Below are 25,526 nucleotides of genomic sequence, written 5' to 3' on the forward strand. Positions count from 1 at the left end.
TTTGACTGTCCCTATATGACAATATGGCATAAGAGGGAGGTAAAACTGAGGTAAACCAGCACATTCTGGATACTGTGGTGTGCCCATGAATGATTGATTATAAGTACCCAGAACTCAAATTGAAAGTCAAGTCTCCTTCAAAATAAGCACATCTCTTGATTCACACAAAATCCCATAAGAATTTTTAGAAAATAAAAACAGTAAGTAGATATAGCCTAGGGCAGTGATGGCGAACCTTTTTTGGCTTGCGTGCCAAAAGTGGGGGGAGCACAGGGGGGTCGTGCGCAGGTGTGCCACACCCGTAATGGTATGTGCATGACTACAGCACCCCCCCCATTTTTGGTGTGTTTTTTTCGCCTTCCCCAGGCTCCAGAGGCTTTATAGGAGCCTGGAGAGGGTGAAAACAGCCTCCCTGCCCCCCGGAGGCACTTAAACTGGCCCTACAAGCAAACCGGAAGTCACTTCCGGTTTGCTTGTAGGGTCATTTTTTGCCCTCCGGAGCCTTCAGGGAAGCCTCCTGAAGGCCCTGAAGCCTCCAGAGGGCTAAAAACGGCCCCACAAGCAAACCAGCAGTACATTCCCGAACTTCCGGTTTGCCCATAGGGCTGGTTTTTGTGCTCCGGAGGCTTCAAGGCAGCCTCCAGAGGGCAAAAAATAACCTCAAAAGAAGGCCAAAGTCAGCTGGCTAATGCACGCATGTGCACTGCTGGCCGGCTGACAGGGCAAGCCTTGCATGCCCTGACAAATGGCTCCGTGTGCCACCTGTGGCACAAGTGCCATAGGTTCGCCATCACGGGCCTAGTGCTTTCTTTGAACTGTACCCACCTGCCCAGTTAAAAAAAAAAGATAAAAGTAATAGAGGGTAAGATAGTTCAGGTGGCTTTGAGAAGATGGCAGATTAGTAACCTTAGCAATTTACTTTCTGATATATGGGCATGTAATGGTTGGCCATTGCAGCTATTTAGTAACAGCACCCAAAGCATCTGTCAGCATTGTGGCTGCCGAGCCCCTCAGTGTCATGTACACTTCAGTTAGCAGGATAGTCTCTAATCCTTGATTATTATGAGTTTTTTTTAAATAAATCATGTGATCCCAATGACTTGTACCCAATTTACATATTGCCATTTTAATTCATTAAAAGTTAGAAGAGAGAGGTTGTTTTGTCCTAGGCTCCAGTGAAAAGAGGATTCCTGAGTCTGATTTAAAACAAAATATAATGAACAAAAAGGCAAATCTAATTTCTGCAAGGGCAAAACATAATTTTGTGGCAGCTTCTGGCATGTATTGAAAAAGAACAAGGGGGGATATTATCTCCATGTTTCCTCTCATCCTCTGTGAAAGCCATAGTCAGTCTAAAAGGAGGCCAGAAAAAATATCTTTTTTTAAAATTCCTGCTGCCTAGATTTCTTAGGCCTTCGGGGCTTTCTCCAAGCTATTTTGTGCAGAAATAGCTGCTTTCCTTTTATAGCTATGCTGAGTGCTGGTCCCAAAGGGCCCCCTATCACTGAGTAAAACTGGAGCAGAGCATCATATTCTCTATAGAATCCCAGACTTCTCTCAAGTTTGGATTTAAGGTAGCTTTTTGAGACTGAAAGCTCTGTAAAGGATTTGAGTCTTAATCCATTGTATTTCAGATAAAAAAAATATTTTACCCCACAAAACTATCCAGGAAAATCTGTTCCTTTGCTCTTCTCTTTCATTTTGTAGGGATGTGCAGTTACCCAGATTGGAAGCAGCAAAGGTGCTTTGAATCTAGCATCTTTTATTGGGCTTGAATGATAGATACACCAGGCTTGGGAACAGCTGCATTTGAATAAAGGTGGTCATAGGCCAGTGATGTGAAACTTGGGGTCCGCCAACCAGATGTGTCATGCATTGGCCACGCCCACACCTGGTGTAGCGAAGTGAGGAAAGTCGTGATATGTCAAGTGATGATGCGAGTTTGACACCCCTGTCATAGGCGGTACCTTGTAACCAACTTTTTAACACTTTCTTAAACATATTTTCCTGAGACCACAGATGAAGATCCAAGAAAAGTTCTGCCTTCTTTTGAGTAGTTCCTAACACATACAGCTACCGTGCTCATCCCTGATCCAAAATACCTGTTATGCTTCAGATCCTAAGAGCTACACTATATAGAAAGCTGTACTCTATGTTTATTTACATGTTTGCTAACCATTATGATTGGTATAGCTTTCTAGAGAAGCCAATGTATGTTTTTGCAGTGAATTAGAACAGAAGCAGAGCTGGTTTCTTTCATGGAATATACGCAAGCAGAGGTTGAACGTACATGTGTTAGAAATGCAAAGTGCAATGAGAACAAATGTTAAGCACTGTTTTTGCAGGCTGAATCTGACTTGCTAAATCAGCCAAAGAAATGAACTCGGCAAAGAATTAACAGTAATAGAACCAGTTAAGCAACACAACCCATGAACAATATAATTGCATAAATACATTTCTTTTGCTATTGGGTTGAGGTTTCTACCTGATGTTTATGCACAGTGTACATTCTGCATTTGGCAATCTATTTTTTTTTTTAAAGAAAAGTAAACACACAGAATATATGGAAGGAAAACAACATCTCAATCCAGGAATTCCAGGGTAAGGGATAGGGTTCTTGATCTGAATCCTGATACCAACAATTTTAAAAGCACTGCTGAATTTTCATTCAGTAAGCAAGAAGCATTGTTTTTCTTAGATCTGAAATGGAGCTTCTGAGACTTGGAACATGTGCTTAACTGATGCTCCCTTACCCTCACTGAGTCCTTCCAAATGATTCCAGCCAATGATAATAGAGATGGAACATGTAACACATGCTTTATTTGGTGATGTGTCCTTTTCAACTCTCTATAGCTGTCTGGTGGATTTTTTTTTAAAGCCAGCTGTGGGACGTTGGGACTCTCAGAATAATGTAAGAAGAAACCAGCTGGTAATATTTAAAACATTTTTCACGAGTTTTGAAAGTTTCAAGCTCAGATTGTTTCACAGCCCTACCCAAACAAAGAACTTAAGCCATATCAGATATTATAACCTATCTTGTTTTTAATTGTCATCAAACTTATACCAAGCATAGACCAGCATTTGGGGTGCTAAAAACTCTTAAAACTTTTTAATTAAAATATTCTGTATTTACTCCCTTAAAATGCTACGAAAATACCATAAGTTGATCAATAAGCTGGAGCAAAATAGCTAACATAAAATTTGATATTTCATACAACTGGACTGAAACTGTCTTACCTGGAGGTGAAAAATTGGAGGAAACATAGTTGGTACAATTCTTTACAACCAATATATCCTTTTTCCAAGGACTAATAGAATAGTATGGTATAATTGTTTGGAGTTGCTTACTCACCTGATGTATGAAGTGACCTGAATAAACAAAAACAACAGAATTTGTTACAATGGACGAGAAATATACATGGGAGAGCGTGCTGTCTGTATATTTAGTTAAGCCAGAACTTTCAAATATCACTGTATAGCCTAGGAGATATAGTCATTCTATAGAAACTATGGAAGATTATACTTAAAAAATAATCATCAAAAGATTACTGAATCTGTTTGATTCACCACCTAATACTTACCGTATATTAAGCATGTTATAAATGTAGAGATAATCCAGGTTCAAATGTATGTGAAGGATTTATAATTAGCAAATCTGGAATAAATACTGGAAAGAGGAAAGCATACACAATTTCACAAACTGTATTAGTGTCCATGGTGCAATATAATAATATCTAACAAATGCATCACAGATGGAATTCTGGATCTGTTTTGTTTTGTTTTGGTATGCTAGAGTATGATTGAATGTATTTCAACAGAACAAAATATATCTGGGAATCAGCTGTTTCACCTTTAGATATAAAGTGGATATATGCATTATAACGTTGTACAATTATTTTTAATTCCTTCTAATGCTGTATGCAATGAGTCCATTAGCTTGCATATTTCATTGGAGCAGGGTATCTTTTGCTATTCCCTATGCTAAGATAACAAATGCTTGCTTGAATTATCTATACAGCCATTGTCTTTTCCTGACAGCTGGCTCATGACACAAGTTTGTTTGAGACTTCTAAGCATCTGCACATCTAAAATTACTTATCTCATTTCTGTGTCATCTGGATTATATGCATACGCACAGCATAATTATATGTCCTCGTTTCTTGAGAAAAACTTTTGTACTCTGTAATCTTCAACAACATAAGCAAGATAAATTGACGGACATGAAGGCAGCAAAATAACCATGCTTGATGGGTTAAAAGGCAAGCTGTACACAAATCAGCTTTTGGACGTCTGTTGGCTGACTTTAAATGGTGCAGGATCAGATGTCTTTTGGGCATAGGTTTTTCTACAGTTATAAAAATAGTTAGCACTTCGTATCTCATGGTGTTGAGCACTGGACATTGTAATACATTGAGCTGAAGTTTTCCTGCTTGTTTTAGCTAATAGCATTTACCTTATTCCTACAGCAGAAACAGAGACATCGTCTACTGGGTATCCTCGTTCCATTCACTCCAGACACAGGGCTAGAGGGAATTCTAATGTAGATTTTCATAGGAAATGATAGCTCTTTTCTCAATTCCTGCCCAGCCTTGCTCCAGAAAGGATATGAGCCAGCTGGCTTCACAAACCATTCATGAAATGCAGACTCCCTCTTCATATTTATTTATTCCTTTGTTTCCTCCCCCTCCCCCCCCCTTAATTTTTAGTTTAGTAACTCAGATGCATGGCCAGCAGAGTCACAGATCACAATGGTTGGGGCTGAGCTAAGGGTCTGCTTCCAGATAGCATGACAGTTCACTTTGTTGACTACCAACCAGTGCTTCTGCTGCTGGGGGAGGGATAGAGTTGCACTGCAGATGAACCAAAGAAAGGGAATTTCATTAATACTCATTGCTCTCCTTATGCACGGGCCATTTGCAACCAAACATCCCTTCTCAGCCTTCAAACTGGAGAATAAATAAGCACCATGTAGTCCACCTACACATTAAGAGACTCTTAAATTGACTTCCTTGTTAAGATCACCCAATGCCCATTAGTTTTCATCGTGGCCTTTAGCTAATATTAAACATCTAACCTGAACCTCATTCAGCCCTTGTACAAGTTATCCTTAATGGAAGGTAGCTATAATGTAGGAGATGGCCAGGCTGAGCCTGAGGGAGAGGTCAAGCGTGTCACCAGTCTTGAGTCCCTTGAATTCCATTGATTCTTTTTCTATCACCAATTTGTCTTGACCAATAGCAGTTCAGATTCTTGTAGAGTGCGCTAGCATGCCGTAAATGTGTATTAATTTTAACTGCCTTGATTCGTGATTTCCTATGCTTGATGTAAAACCTTTGTTGGGCATATGTAAAAAATAGGTGAGCTTTCTGCCAAAAAGAAGTTCTACATCACCCAGAGAGTGCTATCTATCACTTTGTGCCTGGATACAGCCTTCATAACCAAGATAAATTCAGTTTATTTACAAGGATGAGGAAGTGATTCATTCTACTTTCTGCCACCATCTCAGAACAAAACTAGAGAACAACTGGTACAAACCAGGTAGCAACCAAGACTGTACCTGAGTAAGGAAAGTGGATTTCAGAACCTCAGACAGCCCCTCCAGATTTTCTTTCAACAGTGTCATCAGGCTGCTAAGTTTTATTGAATGTGATCTTCATATGAATGAAGGTTTCAAATTAGACTACAAGACTCAGAATAAACTCTCCTCATTGAGAATTCTGACCTTCTCCATAGTGAGGGGGAGGAGTATCCAGGATGGGTTGACTTTATCCTCTCGTTGATTGGACTGAGTCATCAGAGCTCTTGGTATAAGCCTCTGGTCCACCAGGCTCCGCCCAGTTTTAGACTCAGTCCACTCAAATGGACGGTTGACCATCCTAGATCTCCAACAGGTTGAAGATATTCAAGAAAGAAAAGGAAGGAAAATTCCAGTGTCTCCCTCCTACAGCATCCCAGGCGAGCTGGCAACTCCCGGGACTGTAAGGATCGGCCAAAAGCCCCTCAGGGGGCGGCCCGCCGCCCAGGCTTCTGAGTGAGACAAGCAACACTCAGACAGGAATTTGCCGGGTGAGCAGGAGACAGAGGGCAGAAGCCTCTGGCAGGCACGCCCAGCTGCAAGGACGCCAGCAGCGCCGGAGACTTCCCCAAGAGCCGCGGATCGTGAGAAGGGACAGGCTAGGACGGCGCGGAGCCCCCCCCCCGGAAGGGAGCCTTGCAAACGCGGAGTGCCCGCCCCATTGGTACGTGACCCACCTCATTGGAGGGGGCTCACGGGCAAAGCAAGGACTCCAGCGGCATGGGAAGTGAAGAAAACGGCAGCAGCGCAGCTCTTCGGAGCACAAGCCGCCCAGCCAGAAGATTCAAAAGGGGCGCCTTCATCTCCTGGCAAAGGCGCCATCTTGAAGCCATAAGGGACCATGTGTTCCAAGACGGCGGCGCCCAGAGGCAACAGGAGACTGGCAGGACACAGGTACTGGCAACAACAGCCGGCAGTCCCACCAGGTTAGTGACTACCCCTCAGGCGGCCCAGAGAAGGTGGGGGGAGGAAAGGCAGAGACAAAAAGAAGCACCTCTCCCCCAGGGCAGAGCTGGAAACAGGCGGGGGGGGAGGAAAGGCAGAGACCCAAAAAAAAAAAAGCACCTCTCCCCCAGGGCAGAGCTGAAAGCAAGGGGGGGGGGTCACAAGCCTCCCAAGCCATCTAAATAAGAAAGGAGGAGGCATTAAAGACTGGAACAGATTTGCAAGAGGGCAAGTGGCCTCAAATCCATCCCATGCCAGGGAAAGAAAAGAAAGGCTCCTGGAGGCCCCACAGCAGGTGGGACTGCAGGGGAGACAACCATTTGCAGGCAAGAATCCCCTTTGACACCCCTAGTCCTTGGGGTCTCCCTCAGAGATGGCAATCCCCCTCCCCCATGCTGCCTCCCTGAGATCAGCCTCTGCCACACCCCCCAGACAGGCAGGGGCCCCCAGCCAGCAAGCACCACAGGGGCCCCCAATTTTCAGACATAATGATGAAGGGCTTCCAGCAATGCTTGACATTGCTGCAGCAGCCTCAAATGCTGCCTCAGTGGCAGGATACCTGAAGGGCTGGAAACCCAGGGGGAGGACAGCTTAGCTCCTCAGCCTTATCATGGGAGGAGAGTGAGCTGGATTGTGAGGAGGGGGAAGTCAGGGAGGATGACCTATCCGATGACATAGGCTTGCCCCCCCCCAAAGCTGACCTTCACCGGGTTGTTCCAGCCTTTGTTATATAAATCACTCCTTTTTAAGGGTTAAGCAGCCGCCAGGCTTGGGAACAGAGCAGCAGAGGCACCGCCTCAGCAGCAGGGGTTTTCTGCAGAAACCAGGTTTGAGGAGCAGGCCATTGAGACCGACACAGTGCCAACTCCCAGGGCCTTTCTTGAATCGGTCAAGTGCCAAGGGGCCATTCCCATGCTCACATCCACAGACAAGGCCTTTTTCAATGTGGATCAAGACATGGAGGGGGTGCTATCCCACCCACCAGGGGCGCCTCGGCTTTGGCTCTGCAACACCCCTGATTCTGCCAGGGGAACCTGAGCAGGCTCTGACGTGGGAAGACAGGAAGGCGGGCCTCACCCTCCGAAGAGGCATCAGGCAGCCGCCTGGGCAGTGAAGGCCGCCATCACCGCCTCATTGTTCAACAGGTCTCCTCTGCTCTGGCTGCAGGAGCTGCAACAACGCATCCCCATTACCGAGGTCATAGCGCACCAGGACATCAATAAGCTGGGGGCGGTCATCCGATCTGTGGCAGATGCCTCATTGTCTGCAGCCAGGCTTGCCTCCAGGGCAATTGTTCCACTGTTGCATCTCGCAGGCTGCTGTGGCTGAGACAGTGGCAGGCAGAGGTTCACCACAGGTGGCGCCTGGCATCCACTCCTTTCACAGGAGATGTCCTTTTTGGACCCGCTCTGGACCCCTATCTGGTCGAGAATAAGGAATAGAGGAAGGATCTCTTCGCAGCCCCTAAGAGGGGACAGTTCAGGACGGTGCCTTACTCCAGACGGCCCTGTTCCCGGGGACAAGACTTCGGGTCCTCCTTCTGGGGTTAGGATCCCTTCAGGGGTTCAGGGGCGGGGTACTCAGGTGCCAGGCATTACTAGGAGGCTCTTCCGGCAGGCAGAGATGCCAAGATAGGCAGCAGAGGGGCAGGCAGCAGAAGCGGCCCTTCCGAGGGAACGGAGGATGTGGCGGGGGGGATGCCCCTCCCGCAAAAACTAAGGCCAGAACCGAGTCACCCCCCCCCTAGGGGGGTGGTTGGCATACTTCACCGACTGCTGCGACCGTGCCTCATCAGATAAATAGGTTCAGAACACCATGAGGCACAGTCCGGCTCTGGAACTCCTGTCTAAACCCCTGGGGTTCTTCCAGAGCTGCCCGGTTTCAAATAACCCGGCACGGAGATTACTGATGCAGCTATACAACTCCTGCTGGACATGGAGCCATCCAGCCAGTGCCTCTAGAAAGCAGGGCCAAGGGCATTACACCATCCCTTTCGTAATCCTCAAGACATCGGGGATGGAGGGCAATTCTGGATCTGAAGTGGCGGGACCGCTTCAATCGTTACAGGAGGTTCAAAATACATTCCCTCCACTCCATCTTGGAGGGAATCAGACAGGGAGACTTCCGCACTTTTATAGACCCCACAGAGGCCTATTTACACATTCCCATCATTAGGGATTACAGGAGGTTTCTCACGTTCAGCTACCTGGGGCAGCACTCCCATAACCAGGCCTTGCCCTTCGGCCGGTATCCCTCCCCGCAAGACTTCACCAAGGTAATGGCTGCCTTAGCAGCGAGCTGGAGGCAGATTCCAGTTAGGATTCTAGGCCACCTAGATGACCTCCTCATACAGTCATCCTTTGAAGGGGCATTAGGGGATCTAGATATCACCTTGCCATTCCTGAGGGAGCACGGGTTCTCGGGGAATCCGGTTAAAAGCCAACTCTACCCTTCACTAGGCTCATTCACCTAGGGGCTCTGATAGACTCAGTGGCAGGTAAGATATTCCTGTCACCCAAAAGACAGTGCTCGCTAAGATGACTAGTCATCCAGGTAATCAAGGGAGACAGGGCGCCTTTAGCCACGTGGTCTAGATGGTTAGGCACCAGGGTCTCAGCCTTTGGCATTATTCCTTGGGCCCGTCTCTACATCAGAGACCTACAAGGGTTCCCTTGCCATTGCGGGGACTGTTAGTGTGAGTGTTTGAGTATGTTTGATTCGGAGGACCTGGCGGGGCAAGCGGGGGCCATTGGGGTGGTTGGGGGAATTATGCCCACGGGAGAGAGTCGGAGCATTGCGGTCATAACAGGGAGAGGCAGATATGGCGGGGACTTTAGGGCTGGCCATTACCGGGGAAGGAGGGTTCGCTATATCGCAGAGATCCCTCCTTCCGGCCCTATGAGTCCCACTCCAAGGTCAGATGGCGTGAGCAATCAGGACCCTGGTCTCAGGCTGCTGTCGCTAAATGCCAGGTCTGTTATTCATAAGGCTCCCCTCGTCCGGGACTTGATTGTAGACGAGGGGGCAGACCTGGCATGTATTACTGAGACATGGCTGGGCACGGAGGGAGGAGTCCCCCTCGTAGAGCTGTGCCCAGACGGGTTTCAGGTGCTTCATCAGCCGAGAGCCCAGGGAAGGGGTGGCGGTGTGGCTATTGTAGTCCGGGAGTCTTTAGCTCCTCGTAGGATCCCTGCTCCGGAGCTTGCCGGGTGTGAGTCCCTACTAGTGAAGTTGGACCTCAAGGGTCAAGCGGGTTTGCTGCTAACGTACCTGCCTCCCAACTGCGTTGCAGCGGCCCTCCCTGCGCTCCTCGAGTCAGTAGCCGAGCTAGCAATTGAGTTCCCTAGACTAATGGTTCTGGGGGACTTCAATCTGCCTTCGCTCGGTGAACACTCTGACGGAGCGCAGGAGTTCATGGCTTCCATGACAGCCATGGGCCTGACCCAGGTAATTCGAGGCCCTACCCACTCAGCGGGGCACACACTCGACCTCGTATTCCTCTCGGAGCAGTGGAGTTATGATCTTGGTCTGAGGGGAAATGAGATCATTCCCCTGTCGTGGTCAGACCACTACCTACTGAGGCTAGACTTCCGGAGGCCAAACCCCCACCGTGGGGAGGAGGAACCGACCAGGTGGTTCCGCCCCAGGCGACTGATGGACCCTGTTAGGTTCCAGACGGAGCTTGGGGTCATTCCAGATGCTCTCGCCCACAGTTCGGCGGAGACTATTGCTGCGGCCTGGCACTCGGCGGCATCGGAGTCTCTGGACCGAATTGCGCCACTACGGCCCCTCCGGGTCAGCGGCTCGCGGAGGCCCCCTTGGTTCACCGAGGAGCTCCGCGAGATAAAGCGCCGGAGGAGACGCCTAGAGCACCTGTGGAGGTCCGACAGGTCCGTATCGAACCGGGCACTGTTGACAGCTTGCACCAAGGAGTATATTTGGGCATTGAGAACCGCCAAAAGATCACACATTGCCTCCTTGGTAGCGTCCGCCGAGTCTCGCCCGGCCGCCCTGTTCAGGATAACCCGCTCCCTCCTAAATAGGAGGGAGACGGGGAACCCCCTGCAGGGTAAGGCTGAGGAGTATAGTCAGTTCTTGGCGGACAAAGTTGCTCGGTTTCGATCGGAACTGGACTCCACCCCCGCAGATCCAGCCGAGACACAGGGGAATAACTTGGTAGACCATCTCTGGGTTGAGTTCCAGGATGTTGCCTCCGGGGATGTGGACAAGGCTATGCGAGCTGTGAGTTCCTCCACCTGCATACTGGACCCGTGTCCCTCTTGGCTGACTGCCAACAGCAGAGAGGTGACACGAGGCTGGATCCAGGCGGTTGTTACCGCCTCTCTTCGGGAGGGACACCTCCCCACCGCGCTTAAGGCGGCGGTGGTGAGGCCCCTCCTGAAGAAACCGTCTTTGGATCCAGCAGTTCTTAATAACTATCGTCCAGTCTCCAACCTCCCCTTTGCGGGGAAGGTTGTTGAGAAGGTGGTGGCCTTACAGCTTCAGCGTACCTTGGAGGAAGCTAACTATCTTGACCCCTTCCAGTCTGGCTTCAGGCCCGGTTACAGCACTGAAACCGCTTTGGTCGCATTGACCAATGATCTCTGGAGAGCCAGAGATGGAGGCCACGCGTCCATCCTGGTTCTCCTTGACCTCTCAGCGGCTTTCGATACCATCGACCATGGTATCCTTCTGCGACGACTGCGGGAGGTGGGGGTGGGCGGCACTGTTTTACAGTGGTTCTCCTCCTACCTCTCGGACAGGTCGCAGTCGGTGTTGGTGGGGAGGGAGAGATCGTCCCCGAGGCCCCTAACCTATGGGGTGCCGCAGGGCTCGGTTCTGTCCCCCCTGCTATTTAACATATACATGAAACCGCTGGGCGAGATCATTCGGAGGCACGGGATTAAGTACCACCAATATGCGGATGATACGCAGTTGTATCTGTCCGCCCCGTGCCAACTCAATGAAGCGGTGGACGTGATGAACCGGGGCCTTGAGGCTGTTAAAGACTGGATGAGAGCTAACAAACTGGTGCTCAACCCGGAAAAGACCGAGTGGCTGTTGTGTTTTCCTCCCAAAAATTCGGCTAGCGTTCCATCAATCAGGCTGGGGGGACAAAATTTATACCCCTCAGACAGGGTCCGCAACTTGGGAGTCCTCCTGGACCCACAGCTGAGTTTCGACCATCACTTGTCAGCTGTGACCAGGGGGGCATTTGCCCAGGTTCGCCTGGTGCGCCAGTTGCGGCCCTACCTGAACCGGGAGGCTCTCACAACAGTCACTCGAGCCCTTGTGATCTCTAGGCTGGAATACTGCAATGTGCTCTACATGGGGCTGCCCTTGAAGAGCATCCGACGACTTCAGCTAGTTCAGAACGCGGCCGCGCGAGTGATCATGGGCGCACCACGGTTCGCCCATATAACACCGATCCTCCGTGAGCTGCGCTGGCTACCTGTCGATCGTCGGGTGCACTTCAAGGTTTTACTTACCACCTATAAAGCGCTCCATGGTAGTGGATCTGGCTATCTGAGAGACCGCCTCCTGCCAATTACCTCCCTGCGTCCCATCAGATCGCACAGAGTAGGCCTCCTCCGAATTCCATCCGCCAGTCAGTGCCGACTGGCGACTACGCGGAGGAGAGCCTTCTCAGTTGCAGCTCCGACACTATGGAACAACCTCCCCGTGGAGATCCGTACCCTCACCACCGTCCAGGCCTTCCGCACAGCCCTCAAGAACTGGCTATCCCGTCAGGCCTGGGGATAGGATTACTCTCACCCCGCCCGAATGTTGAGTGAATGGTGTGTTTTTATGGTTAATTTCTTTTATTCACGTTTCTTTTTCTTTTTAAGTCTTGTCTTGCACTCCCTTCCCTCCATTGTTGTAAGCCGCCCTGAGTCCCCTCAGGGAAAAGGGCGGCATATAAATGTTTAAAAAAAAAAAAAAAAATTGCCAAAGGCACAGGAGCTACTCCCAGGCCAGGGTTCTTCTCCCGGCAATAGTCCCACGCTCACTGATCGGGTGGACATCCCCGGCGATAACCAAGGGCGAATTCTTCAGAACGCCAGACCGGGTGACGGTAGCCACAGGTGCCAACCTGTTCGGAGGGTGGGGGGCGCCCACCTACAAGACCAGATAGTGCAGGGACAGTGAACCAGACAGAACTGACTCACAATATCAAACTGGTTGGAACGCAGGGCAGTTCGCTTGACCCTAGAAAAATTTCACCACTCTGTCAAGGACAGACACCTTCCAGCCCCCCCCAGACAATATTGCACCCAAGGCCCACTTAAACAGACGGGGGGACCAAGTCGAAGGCCCTCATGCGGGAGGCCAAAAGGCCGGGTCAGTGGGCCGTAAGGAATGTTCTCTCCTTAAGGGCGGAACATATAGCGGGGGGGGGACAACATCAGAGCCAATTGGCTCAGCCGGGCAGAAGTGGACAACTCGGAGTGGAGATTGCACCCGGTGATCTTCAGAGAGGCGATGGACCACCTCAGCCACCCGGAAGTCGAGCTATTTGCCACCCCCCCAACACCCAGCTCCCAAGGTTTACGCCAGGTACCAAAGCCTGGGGTCAGAAGGGGCAATAGCAGTTAGACTTATATACCGCTTCATAGGGCTTTCAGCCCTCTCTGGGCACAGAGTCAGCATGTCGCCCCCAACAACAATCCGGGTCCTCATTTTACACACCTCGGAAGGATGGAAGGCTCCTGGCCCCTGGCCTCGGGGACTGCTCTACGCTTACTCACCCTTGCCCCGGATTCCCAGGGTCATCCAAAAATTCTTTGGGAGGGGGCGGAGCTGGTACTGGTTGCCCCCTATTGGCCCAGGAGGCCATGGTTGGCAGACCTTCAGTCGTATTGGGGGACAGAGTGCAGAGGATTCCTCAGGATAGGCTCTCCCTCAGGCAGGGGTCACTGGAACACCCGGAACCCCAATGGCTCCAATTGACCACTTGGTGGTTGAGCGGAGCATCCTGAAGGAGGAAAGACTTTCCATCAAGGGGATAGAGCCCTTAGTGCTCAGATTTCTTCAGGCAGGCCTGGACAAGGGGTTAGACCCTAACACGTTTAGGAGACAAGTCTCGGCCATTTCTCAGCGCTTCTATGTGGTAGAGCCCAGGCACTCAGTCAACAACCTTTAGCAAGGCAGTTTCTGAAGGGGGCATCCAACCTCACACCACTCACGATACGCAGGTGCCCCTCCTGGGTCTTGCATAAAGGGCTGGATGCTTTAAGGGGGCCCATTTGAACCATTGTGAACAATGTCTCTAAAGTTTTTAACCCTTAAGGTGGTGTTCCTAGTGGCCATCAAATCTGCCAGGCGGACATCACAGCTTCAGGGCCTGTCCATGGAGGACGACCTATGCATCTTTCACCAGGACAGAGAGGTGCCGCGGCTGGACCCTTCCTTCATTCCTAAGGTGGGTTCATGTTTCCACAAATTACAGGACCTGGGCGTGCCCAATTTCTGTCTGGACCCTGCTCACCCCCTAGAGAAGAAGTGGCGCACCTTAGACAGAACCTGCCCAAAGAGAAAGTCCGAGGCCCGGTTGGTCTCCTACCATCTGTGGTCTCTGGGTAAAAAGGTGACTTCCACCACAATAGGCAGGTGGTGAGGACCTGCATTGCTACAGCCTACCAATCCCAGGGCATGCAGGCACCAAGCCCCATCATAGCACATTCCACACAAAGTGCAGCCACCTTGGCATCCTGGGCTACACAGGCCTCATTGGCGGAGACATGTAGGGCAGCCGCAGGGTCTTCTTCCTCACCCTTCGTGAGGAACTACAAGCTGGACACCTTTGCGTCGGTGGAGGCTTTGTTTGAGCGCAGGGTACTACAGGCTGTCCACAGGGCAAGGGAGACATCTCACCAGGCTTACTTTGGCCAGGGGTCTTCAACTTATTACCCACCCTAGGGACGTTGGCTTTGGTACGTCCCATCCTGGATACTCCTCCCCCTCACTATGGAGAAAGGGCGTTGGTACTTTCCTGATACGCCTCTTCTCATAGTGGGGGGGGAGTATCCAGACCCCCCCCCCTGTCATGGTAAGGTAACATTTACTAGGTTGTAGGTTGTAATAACATGACCAAAGTAGGATTCAATAAAAAGTAGAAACCTTAACAAGGTCTGGAGTGGATGGTTCAACCAGTCGGATAGAGTTCTTCGTCTACAAACTGGGCGGAGCCTGGTGGACCAGAGGCTTATACCAAGAGCTCTGATGACTCAGTCCAATCAACGAGAGGATAAAGTCAACCCATCCTGGATACTCCCCCCCCCACTATGAGAAGAGGCGTATCAGGTAAGTACCAACGCCCTTTCTCCTCTAGGAATGCAACTATCTTCATCACCTTTGACATTTACAGAGGCATTTCTAGTGTTGCCCCCAGTCTGAAGGTTCTCTCTAAAGACGGTTATAGCACATTGCATTATTGTATGGAATGTCTTCCCTCAGATGCTAGAAAATACTACATGGGAATTAACCATGAAAGTTCTCTTTTCACAAAGAAGATGGTGTATCCAACCCACAAAGATATTACTGTAGTACAAAATAGGGAGAAATACATATTGGGGGAGCATCAACCAGTGTCCACTATATAGTTTAACCATGTCTCCTTTATTCCTAATTTTTCTCAAGTGTTATTTTGTGGGCTTTCTTTCTGGTCTGTCATTCTGAAACTGCAAAAAGGAGCTACAGTATCTCCTCCCACAGGAAGCGGCATCAGAACTCTTTCTAGGCTAACATTGTCTTGGGAGTGATAAGGAGATTCTGTAGAATTTCCTGTATCCTAAGAGAGCTTTCATGGTAAGTCCAATGTATCATTCCAGGCTGTATTTTCTATTATGAAAACTCATGTATATATATTTGGAAATATCCCTGTATAGCTTCATGTTCTATTTTTACTCTGAAGAATTCAGTCTCAGATCTTTAAGATAAATCTTGTAGGAAAAGTGTGGTAGACATGGAACAGCTTGTTTATTTGACTTCCATTAGATATATTTGCACCTCACTGTTGACATATGTGACTTTTGAACTTTTCCCATACTTGCACAGCTTTGCCTTTTGTGTCCAGAATGCAGGGGAAAGTCCAAAAAGTAAATGGATCTTTGTCCTCTTCCGTATGGAATCATGCTGTCCTTAGTTTTGCTGTCCTAACATTAGCTGAAGAGTTTTCCTCCCTCTTGCTTTGACCTTTGCATTGCAGTGTCTGCTACGCTGTGTTAAGGTCAGCTCTGATTCTGAAGGAAGTGTGATGAGTCAGCAGCAACTTCATTTCCTGCATTGCATCAGAAGGTTCCAGAGCAAGCACAGAGGATGTTCAGAGCGTGGCTTGGCCTGAGTCCCACTCAGGGCTGAGAGAGAGCCAGCAAGACACACATGTCCCAAACTTCAAGAAACTCAGTCTAAGCCTGCAAGTGTTTAAGCCTGCAAGTGCCATTTCGGTGAGATTCATCTTCACAGCCACACTATCAAATTCCTTTTGTTTTCACATCCTCACTGGACAGTGACCTTCCAGAAGACTTCGCCCACATGATCTATACTTTTGTGTAACTTGCTCTGTAATATGTGCTTTGTTCCTTCGGGCTGCTTGCCTCCTCAGTACAAACAATATTGCATTTTTATGCAAAATGATTTAGTGAATCATAGCCTCTGGGACTGATGTAAATTCACAAACTACATTTTGAACTTATGGAATATTTTCTAATCCTAGACTGATAAAATGGAGAAACATAACCAAACGGTTGCAGATAAATCACACTAAATAAGTTACTTCATGTAAAAAAAAATGTAAGAAACCCTTACAGATCATGTGAAAGAAAATTTTTGAAAACCCAACACATTTCTGTGCTGAAGTAATGAACCCTCAGTGATGGCATCTCTGAGAGATAAGATATCCCTGCATAATCGCACTTGTTTTATCTGATCAGTGTTAGAAGGGTGTACCTTTCCTAGCAGATTTGTTTTGTTTCTGGTATTCCAATTAAGTATTGATAGATAGATTTTTTGATATATTGATTTTTTTTAACTGATCATTGAGTTGGGGGTGATATAATGCCTTAATTATTATTTATTATTTTAATTATTAGCTTTGTAGCTAGTAGAAAAAGTACTACAATCCTTGTTCTCCTCCTTACCTGCATTCTAGTTCATATGGAAGCAAATTATATAAAGATAATATAATTTCAAAAGGTGAGAAAATAACTATTATCTGTTAGTTTGCTCTTCACAGCAGCCTGTAGTATGCGTTGAAATTACTTTGCATCCAAAATAGCCTTAATTTGTTTAGATCAGTCTGCCACCTTTTGTATTCCATTCTGTGATTTACTGCTTGCAAACTCTCTGTCCTCTGTTTTTCTTAGTTTGAAGAAAAATGCTGAGGAATATAAAAACTTTCTCACTATTTTGTCACCTATGTGTAAATTGGGCAACTACACAAATTTGTGTGTTTTTTTTAAAAAAAACCAAGTAGATCTGCAATTTTAATTGGTCCATATGAAAAAGTGACCCTAGCTGTAATTTTGGAATCCTCCTCCCATTTGAAAATTCACTCTCAAATAACAGGAAGGAAAAGTGAATGAATTGAGAGAAAGAGGAAGGCTGGTAATATTGTAGTTAGACAGGGTTGAAAAAGAGATGTAAAGAGCAAGATAAGAAATTTAAAGAACAAAAGACAGTATTTGAAATTGGGTATGGATATGATGGAAGCAGTTTGCAAAATTGGAAAGATATGAAGTGGATGTAGGGAATAGTTATAACATAAACTAGATGTATTTATATTTATTATATTATTATTTATTTATATTTGTTTTGCTTTTTTCTTCTATCTTAAATGTATTTTGCTTATTTTAGTTTTCCCGCCCCGCTTCATGTTGTAACAGTGCTTAACTGCAAAGAGAATAACATGATAGATATGTATTTATGTGAAATTAACTCATAAAGAGAATGAATATGAGAAGTCAGCAGGAGGATATACGAGCCTCATTTTCATTCCTACAGTTGGCCTCTGTTTTGGTGTTGCTATCAAATGCAGGAACTGTATTAGGAAGTGGTTTATTTGCACACAAGCTGGAAGAGCTCTTTGAATCAACATTCAGGAAGTGAGGGCACAGTCAACATACAGTAGCAAGCAAACCAGTGGCCTGCTGTTTTTATCTCCTGGCTCTCGGATGTCCTTTTCGGAACCAGACACAAGCTCTGAGCATGACTTGGAGGTACCACTAGCTTTTGAAAGGGAGTTTGAGGTGGTTGGGAAATCACTTGCACATTCCTCTCCTTTTTCCTAGCATCGTTTAATAACCAGAGAGGGAGGCTGTTGTGCCAACCGTATGAATACGGAAGTTAAATGGGAGGAGGAATTTCAAATTAAGTGAAAAATTAAGCTGGAGAAACATTGTAGCATGAATAGAGAGACATGGGTGTGTATCCTGTATCATAAAGTGTGTTTCTGGTTTGAGATCCATGGTGATTTACCCACAAAAGACGTGGAAGTTTGAATTCTTAAACTGCTCTGAGTTGGGTGCACATAGCAGATTGGTGACTGATCTAAAATATCTCTGAATATTACAGAATTTGAAGACTTAAACAAGCATAATTTTGTATGGATCGAGAGCCTTATACAAGACTGGGTGAGGGGCTGCATATTCACAAATTTAATCAGCTCAAATCCTGCACCATATGAGGACAGTACACACACACACACACACACACACACACACACACTTATAATCATTTTGTGTAAGTTATTGAGGAGTGGTGGTTAGAGTGGTGTGTTTGGAGATCTCGGTGGATTACAGGATAATATTGAGGGCCATGTGTGTGGAGTTTAAGAAGCAGGAATGATGGCAAACAGGAGCAATAGAGTTATGAGTTTGTTGAGAGGAGCACAAATACTGTGTTTTAAGACAGAGAAAGACTACAATATTTTACTGCAAAATATATTTGGTATCCTAAAGTCTTTATATATTGGCTAGAATCATTTTTTTAAAACATTAGTCTGATCAGAGAGAAAATCTATGCAGGTTTTTGTTCATTTTAGAGCTGTGATGGCGAACCTATGGCACTCGTGCCACAGGTGGCACATAGAGCCCTCTGTGGGCATGTGAGCTGTCACCCCAGCTCAGCTCCACCGCACATGCACGCGTGCCTCCCACCGCCCAGTTGAGTTTTGGGTCTCTTCTGAGTAGGCAGGAGATGCTCAGGGAGTGGGGGGTGCCCTCAATGGGGCATTGTTGGTCCCAGGAGGCTTCAGGGAGGCATGCTAGGCCCAAAACGGCATGGGGGGTTGCACGCACATGCACAGGGAGGGCTACCGCAGGCGCATTACATTATGGGTGTGGGCATGCACACACGTGCTGTCGCACACACACACATGCACGAGGACAAAAAGGTTAGCCATCACTGATTTAAAGAGGTCTGCCTGCATTGTGCCTTGCTCCAAACCTTTTAATGCCCAGGCTCTCTTTCCCCCCCCCCTCCCATTCACTTCAATGTAATATTTTAGCTATTCCCAATACTACCTTCTCTGATTCTTTAGGTTTACCCTATTTTGGAAAATGGCAATTAATACATAAGAAGAAAAAGCCCCTCCCCACCCCACCAGTGTTTGGAGTATTGTTTCTTGTTTCAGGAAACATGAGAAGACAGCAGCTGCCTGTTGTGTTTTCTAGCCCACTTCTTAAATTCCCTTCAGGTAGTTTCTCACATGTTGATTATGTTATTGAATGAGCTGCGTGAATGCCACTTGACTACACAACTGATTATTTTGGGGTTGTAGTCTGTAGTTGGAGTACTTTGATTGTTTTTGACTTCTGGGGCCAGAAGAATCTACTGCCCTATATTTCCCATTCCAAGTTGGCACCAATTTGTCCAGTATTAGTGACTTTTAATTTTTACTCATTTCCTATTCTTAATTTTGACTTGGAGGTTTCCTGGATTTGTGGCTTCTGCCTAAGGAGTGGATAACACAGCAAAGCTAAGGAGATTTTACTTACAGGCATTTTGTGTGCTGGTTACACCCATTGCTGACTATCTCTAAGTGATAGTGTTGTATCTTTTGATTTATGATGAATGTATTTTTATGGTGACTATGATTTATCATTTATAGCTTTTATGTACACCAAGAGCTTCTGCAGTGAAGACAAATTCCTTGGGTGTCCAATCACACTTGGCCAATAAAAAATTCTGTTCTATTCTGTTCTGTTCTGTTCTTTCTTGCCTTATGGAAGGGCGTGAAAACCTGACTTTTCCACAGATATTGGGGTAGGATGAGGCTGGAGCCTAACAAGAGGGTATATTGCTGTGTGGGAGAGTGTTGCCTTAAGATGCCATGTGTTTTTATTGCAATTAATTGGCTTTTTTCCCTGTTTTTGTATGTGGTTCCTATATGAGTGGTTTTATTAGTCTTTTAAATAAATAAAAATAAAAAGTAACTACACTATATTGACACAATAGAAAAGAATTTGGTTATTATGAAGGTTTGTTTGTTCGATTGAGACCAGCACCATACAAAAAGTTTTCGTTTTATAATAAATCCTATTAAATACTAAGCACAGATAGGGAGTTGAATGATACAACAAGTTGTGGTTAACTAGAATTGGAAATGAAAGTTCAAATTTGTGGCTGTGATATAGAAAGAGAGGGAGAAATGGGAGGTAGCAAAGAGGTACATACATTGTTACTAAGTGTTAACTAATATCTTTATGTATTAAATAACATATTTCTCAGAGTCAGCTACAGGTATATGTGCAAAATACAAAGTGCTGTTTATTGCACTTGTTTATTTTGTAGATTGCTCTAAGCCCCTTTAAGAGGAAGAGTGATAGTAATACTTCTTATCTCAGTGAACAGATGGTAGAAATATTGTTTTTTTCGGGGGGGGGGTTCCACCATCTTTAAAAACAAAACAGTATTTTAAAGACAGTGACTAATGAAATGCTGAAGGTAAAAAAGTAAATAAAACAGCATTGGAACAAAATGGAAAAAAGCAAAAAAGAAACAACACAAAAAGCAAACAAAATATAAATGTATTTGGAATCTTAAGGGGAAATACAAAAATTTTACCATCCCCATTAAGCACTTATATTCACAAATAATTTGTAAAGACATAAATCTTGAGATACCATATTTTTCGGAGTATAAGATGCACCGGAGTATAAGACACATCAAGATTTTCAAAAGGTGAATTTTTAAAAAAGTTTTTTGACTCAGCAGACTTCCCAAACCCTCTGCATGCCTCATGGGGGGGGGAATAGCAAAAAGACGGCCCATTTTTTGTGAAAATGGGCCTATTTTTTGCAGCAAAAAAAAGGGGGGCATGCATAGCCTTTAGGAGGCTTGTAGAGTGCTCCTGGGGGCTGGGGGGAGCAAAAACAAGCAAAAAGGCCATTTTTCTTTTGCTTTTGCCCTCCTCAGCCCCCAGGAGCACTTTGCAGGCTTCCCAAACCCTCTGCACATCCATTTTTATGAAGAGGGCTGTATTTGGGGAGGCCAAAAATGCTGTATTCAGTGTATAAGACGCACCCAGATTTTCACCCACTTTTGGAGGGGTGAAAAGGTGCATCTCGTACTCCAAAAATTATGGTAATTCCTATTCCAGCATAATTAAAATACCGCATTGATCAGCTAAGGTTTCAATATAGGCTAACTTGCTGTGTGCAACTATTGGTTTTGATGCCCCACCGCAGGGGTGTCAAACTCGCAGCATCACATTACGTATCATGACTTTCTCCCCCTTCTCTAAACCGGATGTGGCCGTGGCCAGCGTGCGACACATCTGGCCCACGTGCCGCAAGTTTGCCTTACAGTGTTTGTAAGTATCACAGTTCTACTAGATCTCCAAACTGCCCATTATGACTTCTGTAGCCCTAATCTATAAGTCTAAGTAGGAGAATTATTGACTTTGTTTGCCAAGTGAAACAAGATTTTTAATAAGATTGCATTTCAGGGTGGTTGGCAGCAGTTGTCAACATCACTATCAAAAGATATCCAGGGTACAGCTGCATGTAGTGTATCCGGGGAAGAAAGGTATGTTTGGATGCAAAAAACCCAAGACAGAAACCGAGATTTCTGGGTTTTATTTTTAGATGGAAAGAGTGATGGGAGAAAATGTAGTTGGCATGGGCCTCAAATTAGATTCTAGTTCTGAGGAGAAAATGAGTTTATAATAGGGATTAAATAGAGTCAAATGTTGTCCTTGGTCCATTTTTCTTTTCCAGTCCTACGGCTAATGCAATTGTGTATCTGTTTCTGTCCTGTTTCTTATTTTCCTAGCAGAAATTCACTATTAATACAATACAATATAGAAGTTAATGAATTATTTGGAATATTTTTTATTAAAATGTAACTGAATTTGGCTCATTAATTCTGCTTGCTTCCTTTAGGCCTGACTGCTGGGAAATTAGAATATTTGTTTCAGCCAATCCCTACCTATGATTAATCTTGACAGAGGTTCTTTAAGGGAAGGCCAGCATCATACTATTATTTGAATTTAGGGTGCTTCAGTAAACCATATAATTTTCCAACTTCCTGCTTTTGATAAACGGAAGAATATGGGAGGAGTAAGAGGAATACATTCATACAAGGGCCATTTATATACATTTAATAATATATCCTCATTAGGCTTATGTTTGTGTAAATAATAATGATTTAGTTTAATAAAAATTAAATGCTAACATTTGCAAATTTGGATTAAATTTAGATTTAGTTTTCAACAACCAAGAGGTTGCTTTAAAAGACAAATTTATACATTTAAATCAGGAATGTCAAACTCACGACCTGTGAGCCTGATGCGTCACGTGCTGGCCACGCCCACACCCGGTTTATAAAGGGGGAATGTCATCATATGTCACGTGACACTGCCGTGATGACATGAGCTTGACACCCCTGATTTAAATGAACTGCAGGTAGTCCTTGACTTACAACCACAATTAAGCCCAAAATTTGATGAACAAAGGCAATTGGGGAAGCTGGGTTTGTTTAATGGCCATGTGACACATTAACAGCTATGATGGTTAGTTTAACAACTGCGATGAAAATCAGGTTTGTCAGATGACAACTTATTTGTTGACCACATTGCTTAGCAACTGAAATTCCACTCCCAATTGTGATTGTAAGTTGAAGACTACCTATATTGCATTATAGTTGCTATTTATTTAGAGACATTGGTGCTATTCTGCTTATTGCAACTATAATATATTTAGGGAAGGGGGTAAAATTGTTGAGGCGGTTTAATTTGCTCAGTTTTTCCTTTCTTTTGCCTAGTTTACAGCACTAGGATATTTCAAGGTTTTTACAATTTCAGAAAGGAATCAAAGTGACAGAGACAAAGATTAATGTTGGCAGTCGAATGACTGGCATGTAACTTTTTGCCATGCTTGCTTTGCAGAGTGACCCAGGCAACTGGTCAGTCCTGGAGCACCTGGGTCTGGACCAGAACTCAGATTTTTCAGACACCAGCGTGCAACAGAAACTGGATGAAGAGAAAGAGAAAATTAAACGTGAGATCCGCAAAGAACTGAAAATAAAGGAGGGAGCAGAAAATTTACGCAAGGCTACTACAGACCGTAAGAATCTCTCCAATGTGGAAAACTTGCTCAAGAACTCCAACCGCAAACTGGAGACGTTGCATCACCACCTTCAGGACCTCAATGCACATATTGTCGTCAAGGACCCTGAAGAGCTGGGGGGTGAGTGTGCTAAATTTTGGGGGTGGAAAAACATGGATTAGATATTACAGGGTGCAGAGAGAAGCAGTGATATGGAAAAGGAACTAAAAGAAAATCGCACAAATTCTTGTCAGCTCTCAGTAGAATAGGCACAATAAATTTCCCTAGAAGAGGTTTATGGCAATAGAAAAGCATTCTTAATTTGAGTTTTGGTGGTTTCTTTGGTTAGGAAAGAAACAACCAGCAGCTACACCTTTTTGAAAACTCTTCCGGCTGATAGGGAAATTAGGCAATACCCTGGTAATGTTTGTGTTTGTCTCTGATATAACGGCTGACACTTCAAAGGAAGCAATTACTTTGACAATTACTTTGTCAAAAACTGTGTATTACTTATTTAATGGGATCTGATAGTATATCCAGATATTCTCCAGGGATTTTGTAGTACATTTTGTGTGTGGGTATTATACGATATGTGTGAGAGCCAGTTTAGTCTAGCCATTAAGGTACCAAGCTAGAATGAGACTGTGACTTCTAAACATTTCTGCATAAAAGTTGGCTGGATGATTTTGGCCCAGTTCTTTCTCTCAACCCACAATGTCAGACTCAGGCAACAAAGCTGGTCAGCAAATTCTTGTTGCAACTAAATGTTTGTCCCGCTATCCAAAAAGTAGACCCTCCACTTGTGAGAAAAAGCTAGGAAAAATGGTAGTACCTGTGTGTGCATGAGTATATGGAGCTTGGGAATTTATCTTATCTCTGTGGACTTTCCAACATTGAAAGTAAAGGCACTTACTTGAAACCAAATACTTTGAGATTGATAAGAGTGCAGCTCTGATTTGTAAAACATGTCTCATATATAATAAATTCTTCCTGTGTGAGTAATAATTCATTTGAATTATTGTTCAAGTTCTTTAACAAATTGAATTTAGTTACAGATAAGTTGATGTGTCCAGCCTATTATTTATTTATTGGTATATTCATTCATTTTAGCTTATTTATTAGATTTATATCCTGCGTTTACTTCAAGAGCAACAAGTGATGTATGGAGCATTCCCTTCTTTTCCAGTTTTCCCCCACAGAAGCAACCTCCCTTTGACATAGGATGGACCAGTGTTTCTTAATCTTTGCAGTTTTAAGATGTGTGGATTTTTCAACACACATCTTCCCCAAAGAGCCCTCTTGAGCTTTCATGACTTGGAACTTGAGGTCCAGTGTTTCTGACCATTCAGATAATCAAAACAGCTAGCAGAAGGGGGGGGTCATTAAAATGCATAGATTTAAAAATGTTCAAAGTGCTTTCCATCCCTCTGCTCCAATCTACAGTATCTGTCTTCCCTCTAAAATTTGGAGCTGACTGGTTTTCTCGTCTTTGTTTATTATCAGTTATTCTGGACTGTGACAATGGCTCATTTTATATGGTAGATTATGAGGATTGTGGCCTGACAATTCAAGAGTAGTAGGTGTTGAAAGATCAACATATTACTGTCTAATTAATATATTTTTATTTATTATTATATACAAAACACATTTATACAGCTGCCCAACTCATATAAAGGTGATTCCAGGCCACTTATAACATCTATCATGTATCTCAAAATCAATATATCTTTATTATTATGCATGCATTTTTATATTTTTGTTAGCTTTCACATTTATATTTCTATTGAATGAGATCTATCAACCATTTTTAACATTTTAAAGAAATGAAAAGTATTAACAATCATTTATTTACTGGATAAAAAGATCACTTAGGTTGTGATAAGCCCAGATGTAATATCAGCATTTTTATATTTTCTGCCTGGTTCTATATTTTAGGAAAGCATATGAAAATAATTAATGTTATTAATCCAGTTTCAGTTTGCTTCATCTGTTAGAGATGACACACAGTATCAAAACCAAATAATTTCCTTATGTTATAGTTAGCATTATGAAACATTAATAGAAATTGTTTAGTTGCCAAGGATTGTTTTTAAAAGCTCTTTGTATAAATCTACACTCCAGTTTGTTGGCAAGTGAAACCTGAGAGTTCAGAAGGGCAGCAGACTTGAATGTTTTTTCCTCCCTTGCTTGGGGCTACCCAATTTGGGATGCAAAACACCAGATTTGGATAGTAGCACAGTGACACAGAATAGTCTAACTGCAATCCGGTGGTCATCTGAAACAGATCAAGACAGGAATTAACCTTATGGGACAGAATATGCCATCCCCTCTTGAAGTCGTAGAGATTAAGCAAAATCAAGATGGTGTCCCTGAGTTATTTGGGTAGACCTGCCTGTGTTTCTGCTCTTATCTTTCTTGTGGAATCTTGCTCTGCATCTTGTCTTTTAGTAGAGGGTTCA

General features: G+C 45.0%; 1 protein-coding gene across 3 annotated transcripts in view; it reads left to right on the top strand.

Moving 5' to 3' along the window:
* The window catches only part of PKN1 (protein kinase N1), a 90,527-nt gene that overhangs the window by 35,609 nt on the left and 29,392 nt on the right, over positions 1-25,526 (top strand). For 2 of the 3 annotated variants that reach the window (XM_032209891.1, XM_032209892.1), the window contains exons 1-2: positions 17,623-17,736; positions 22,908-23,208. In XM_032209891.1, the coding sequence (XP_032065782.1) occupies positions 17,692-17,736; positions 22,908-23,208 (346 nt within the window). In that variant the 5' untranslated portion in view covers positions 17,623-17,691. Of the gene's footprint in view, positions 1-17,622; positions 17,737-22,907; positions 23,209-25,526 lie in introns of those variants that run through there. The other variant, XM_032209893.1, reaches the window with a different exon arrangement.

The sequence above is a fragment of the Thamnophis elegans genome, chromosome 2 (assembly GCF_009769535.1).
Source record: "Thamnophis elegans isolate rThaEle1 chromosome 2, rThaEle1.pri, whole genome shotgun sequence".
Classification (NCBI taxonomy): domain Eukaryota; kingdom Metazoa; phylum Chordata; class Lepidosauria; order Squamata; family Colubridae; genus Thamnophis; species Thamnophis elegans.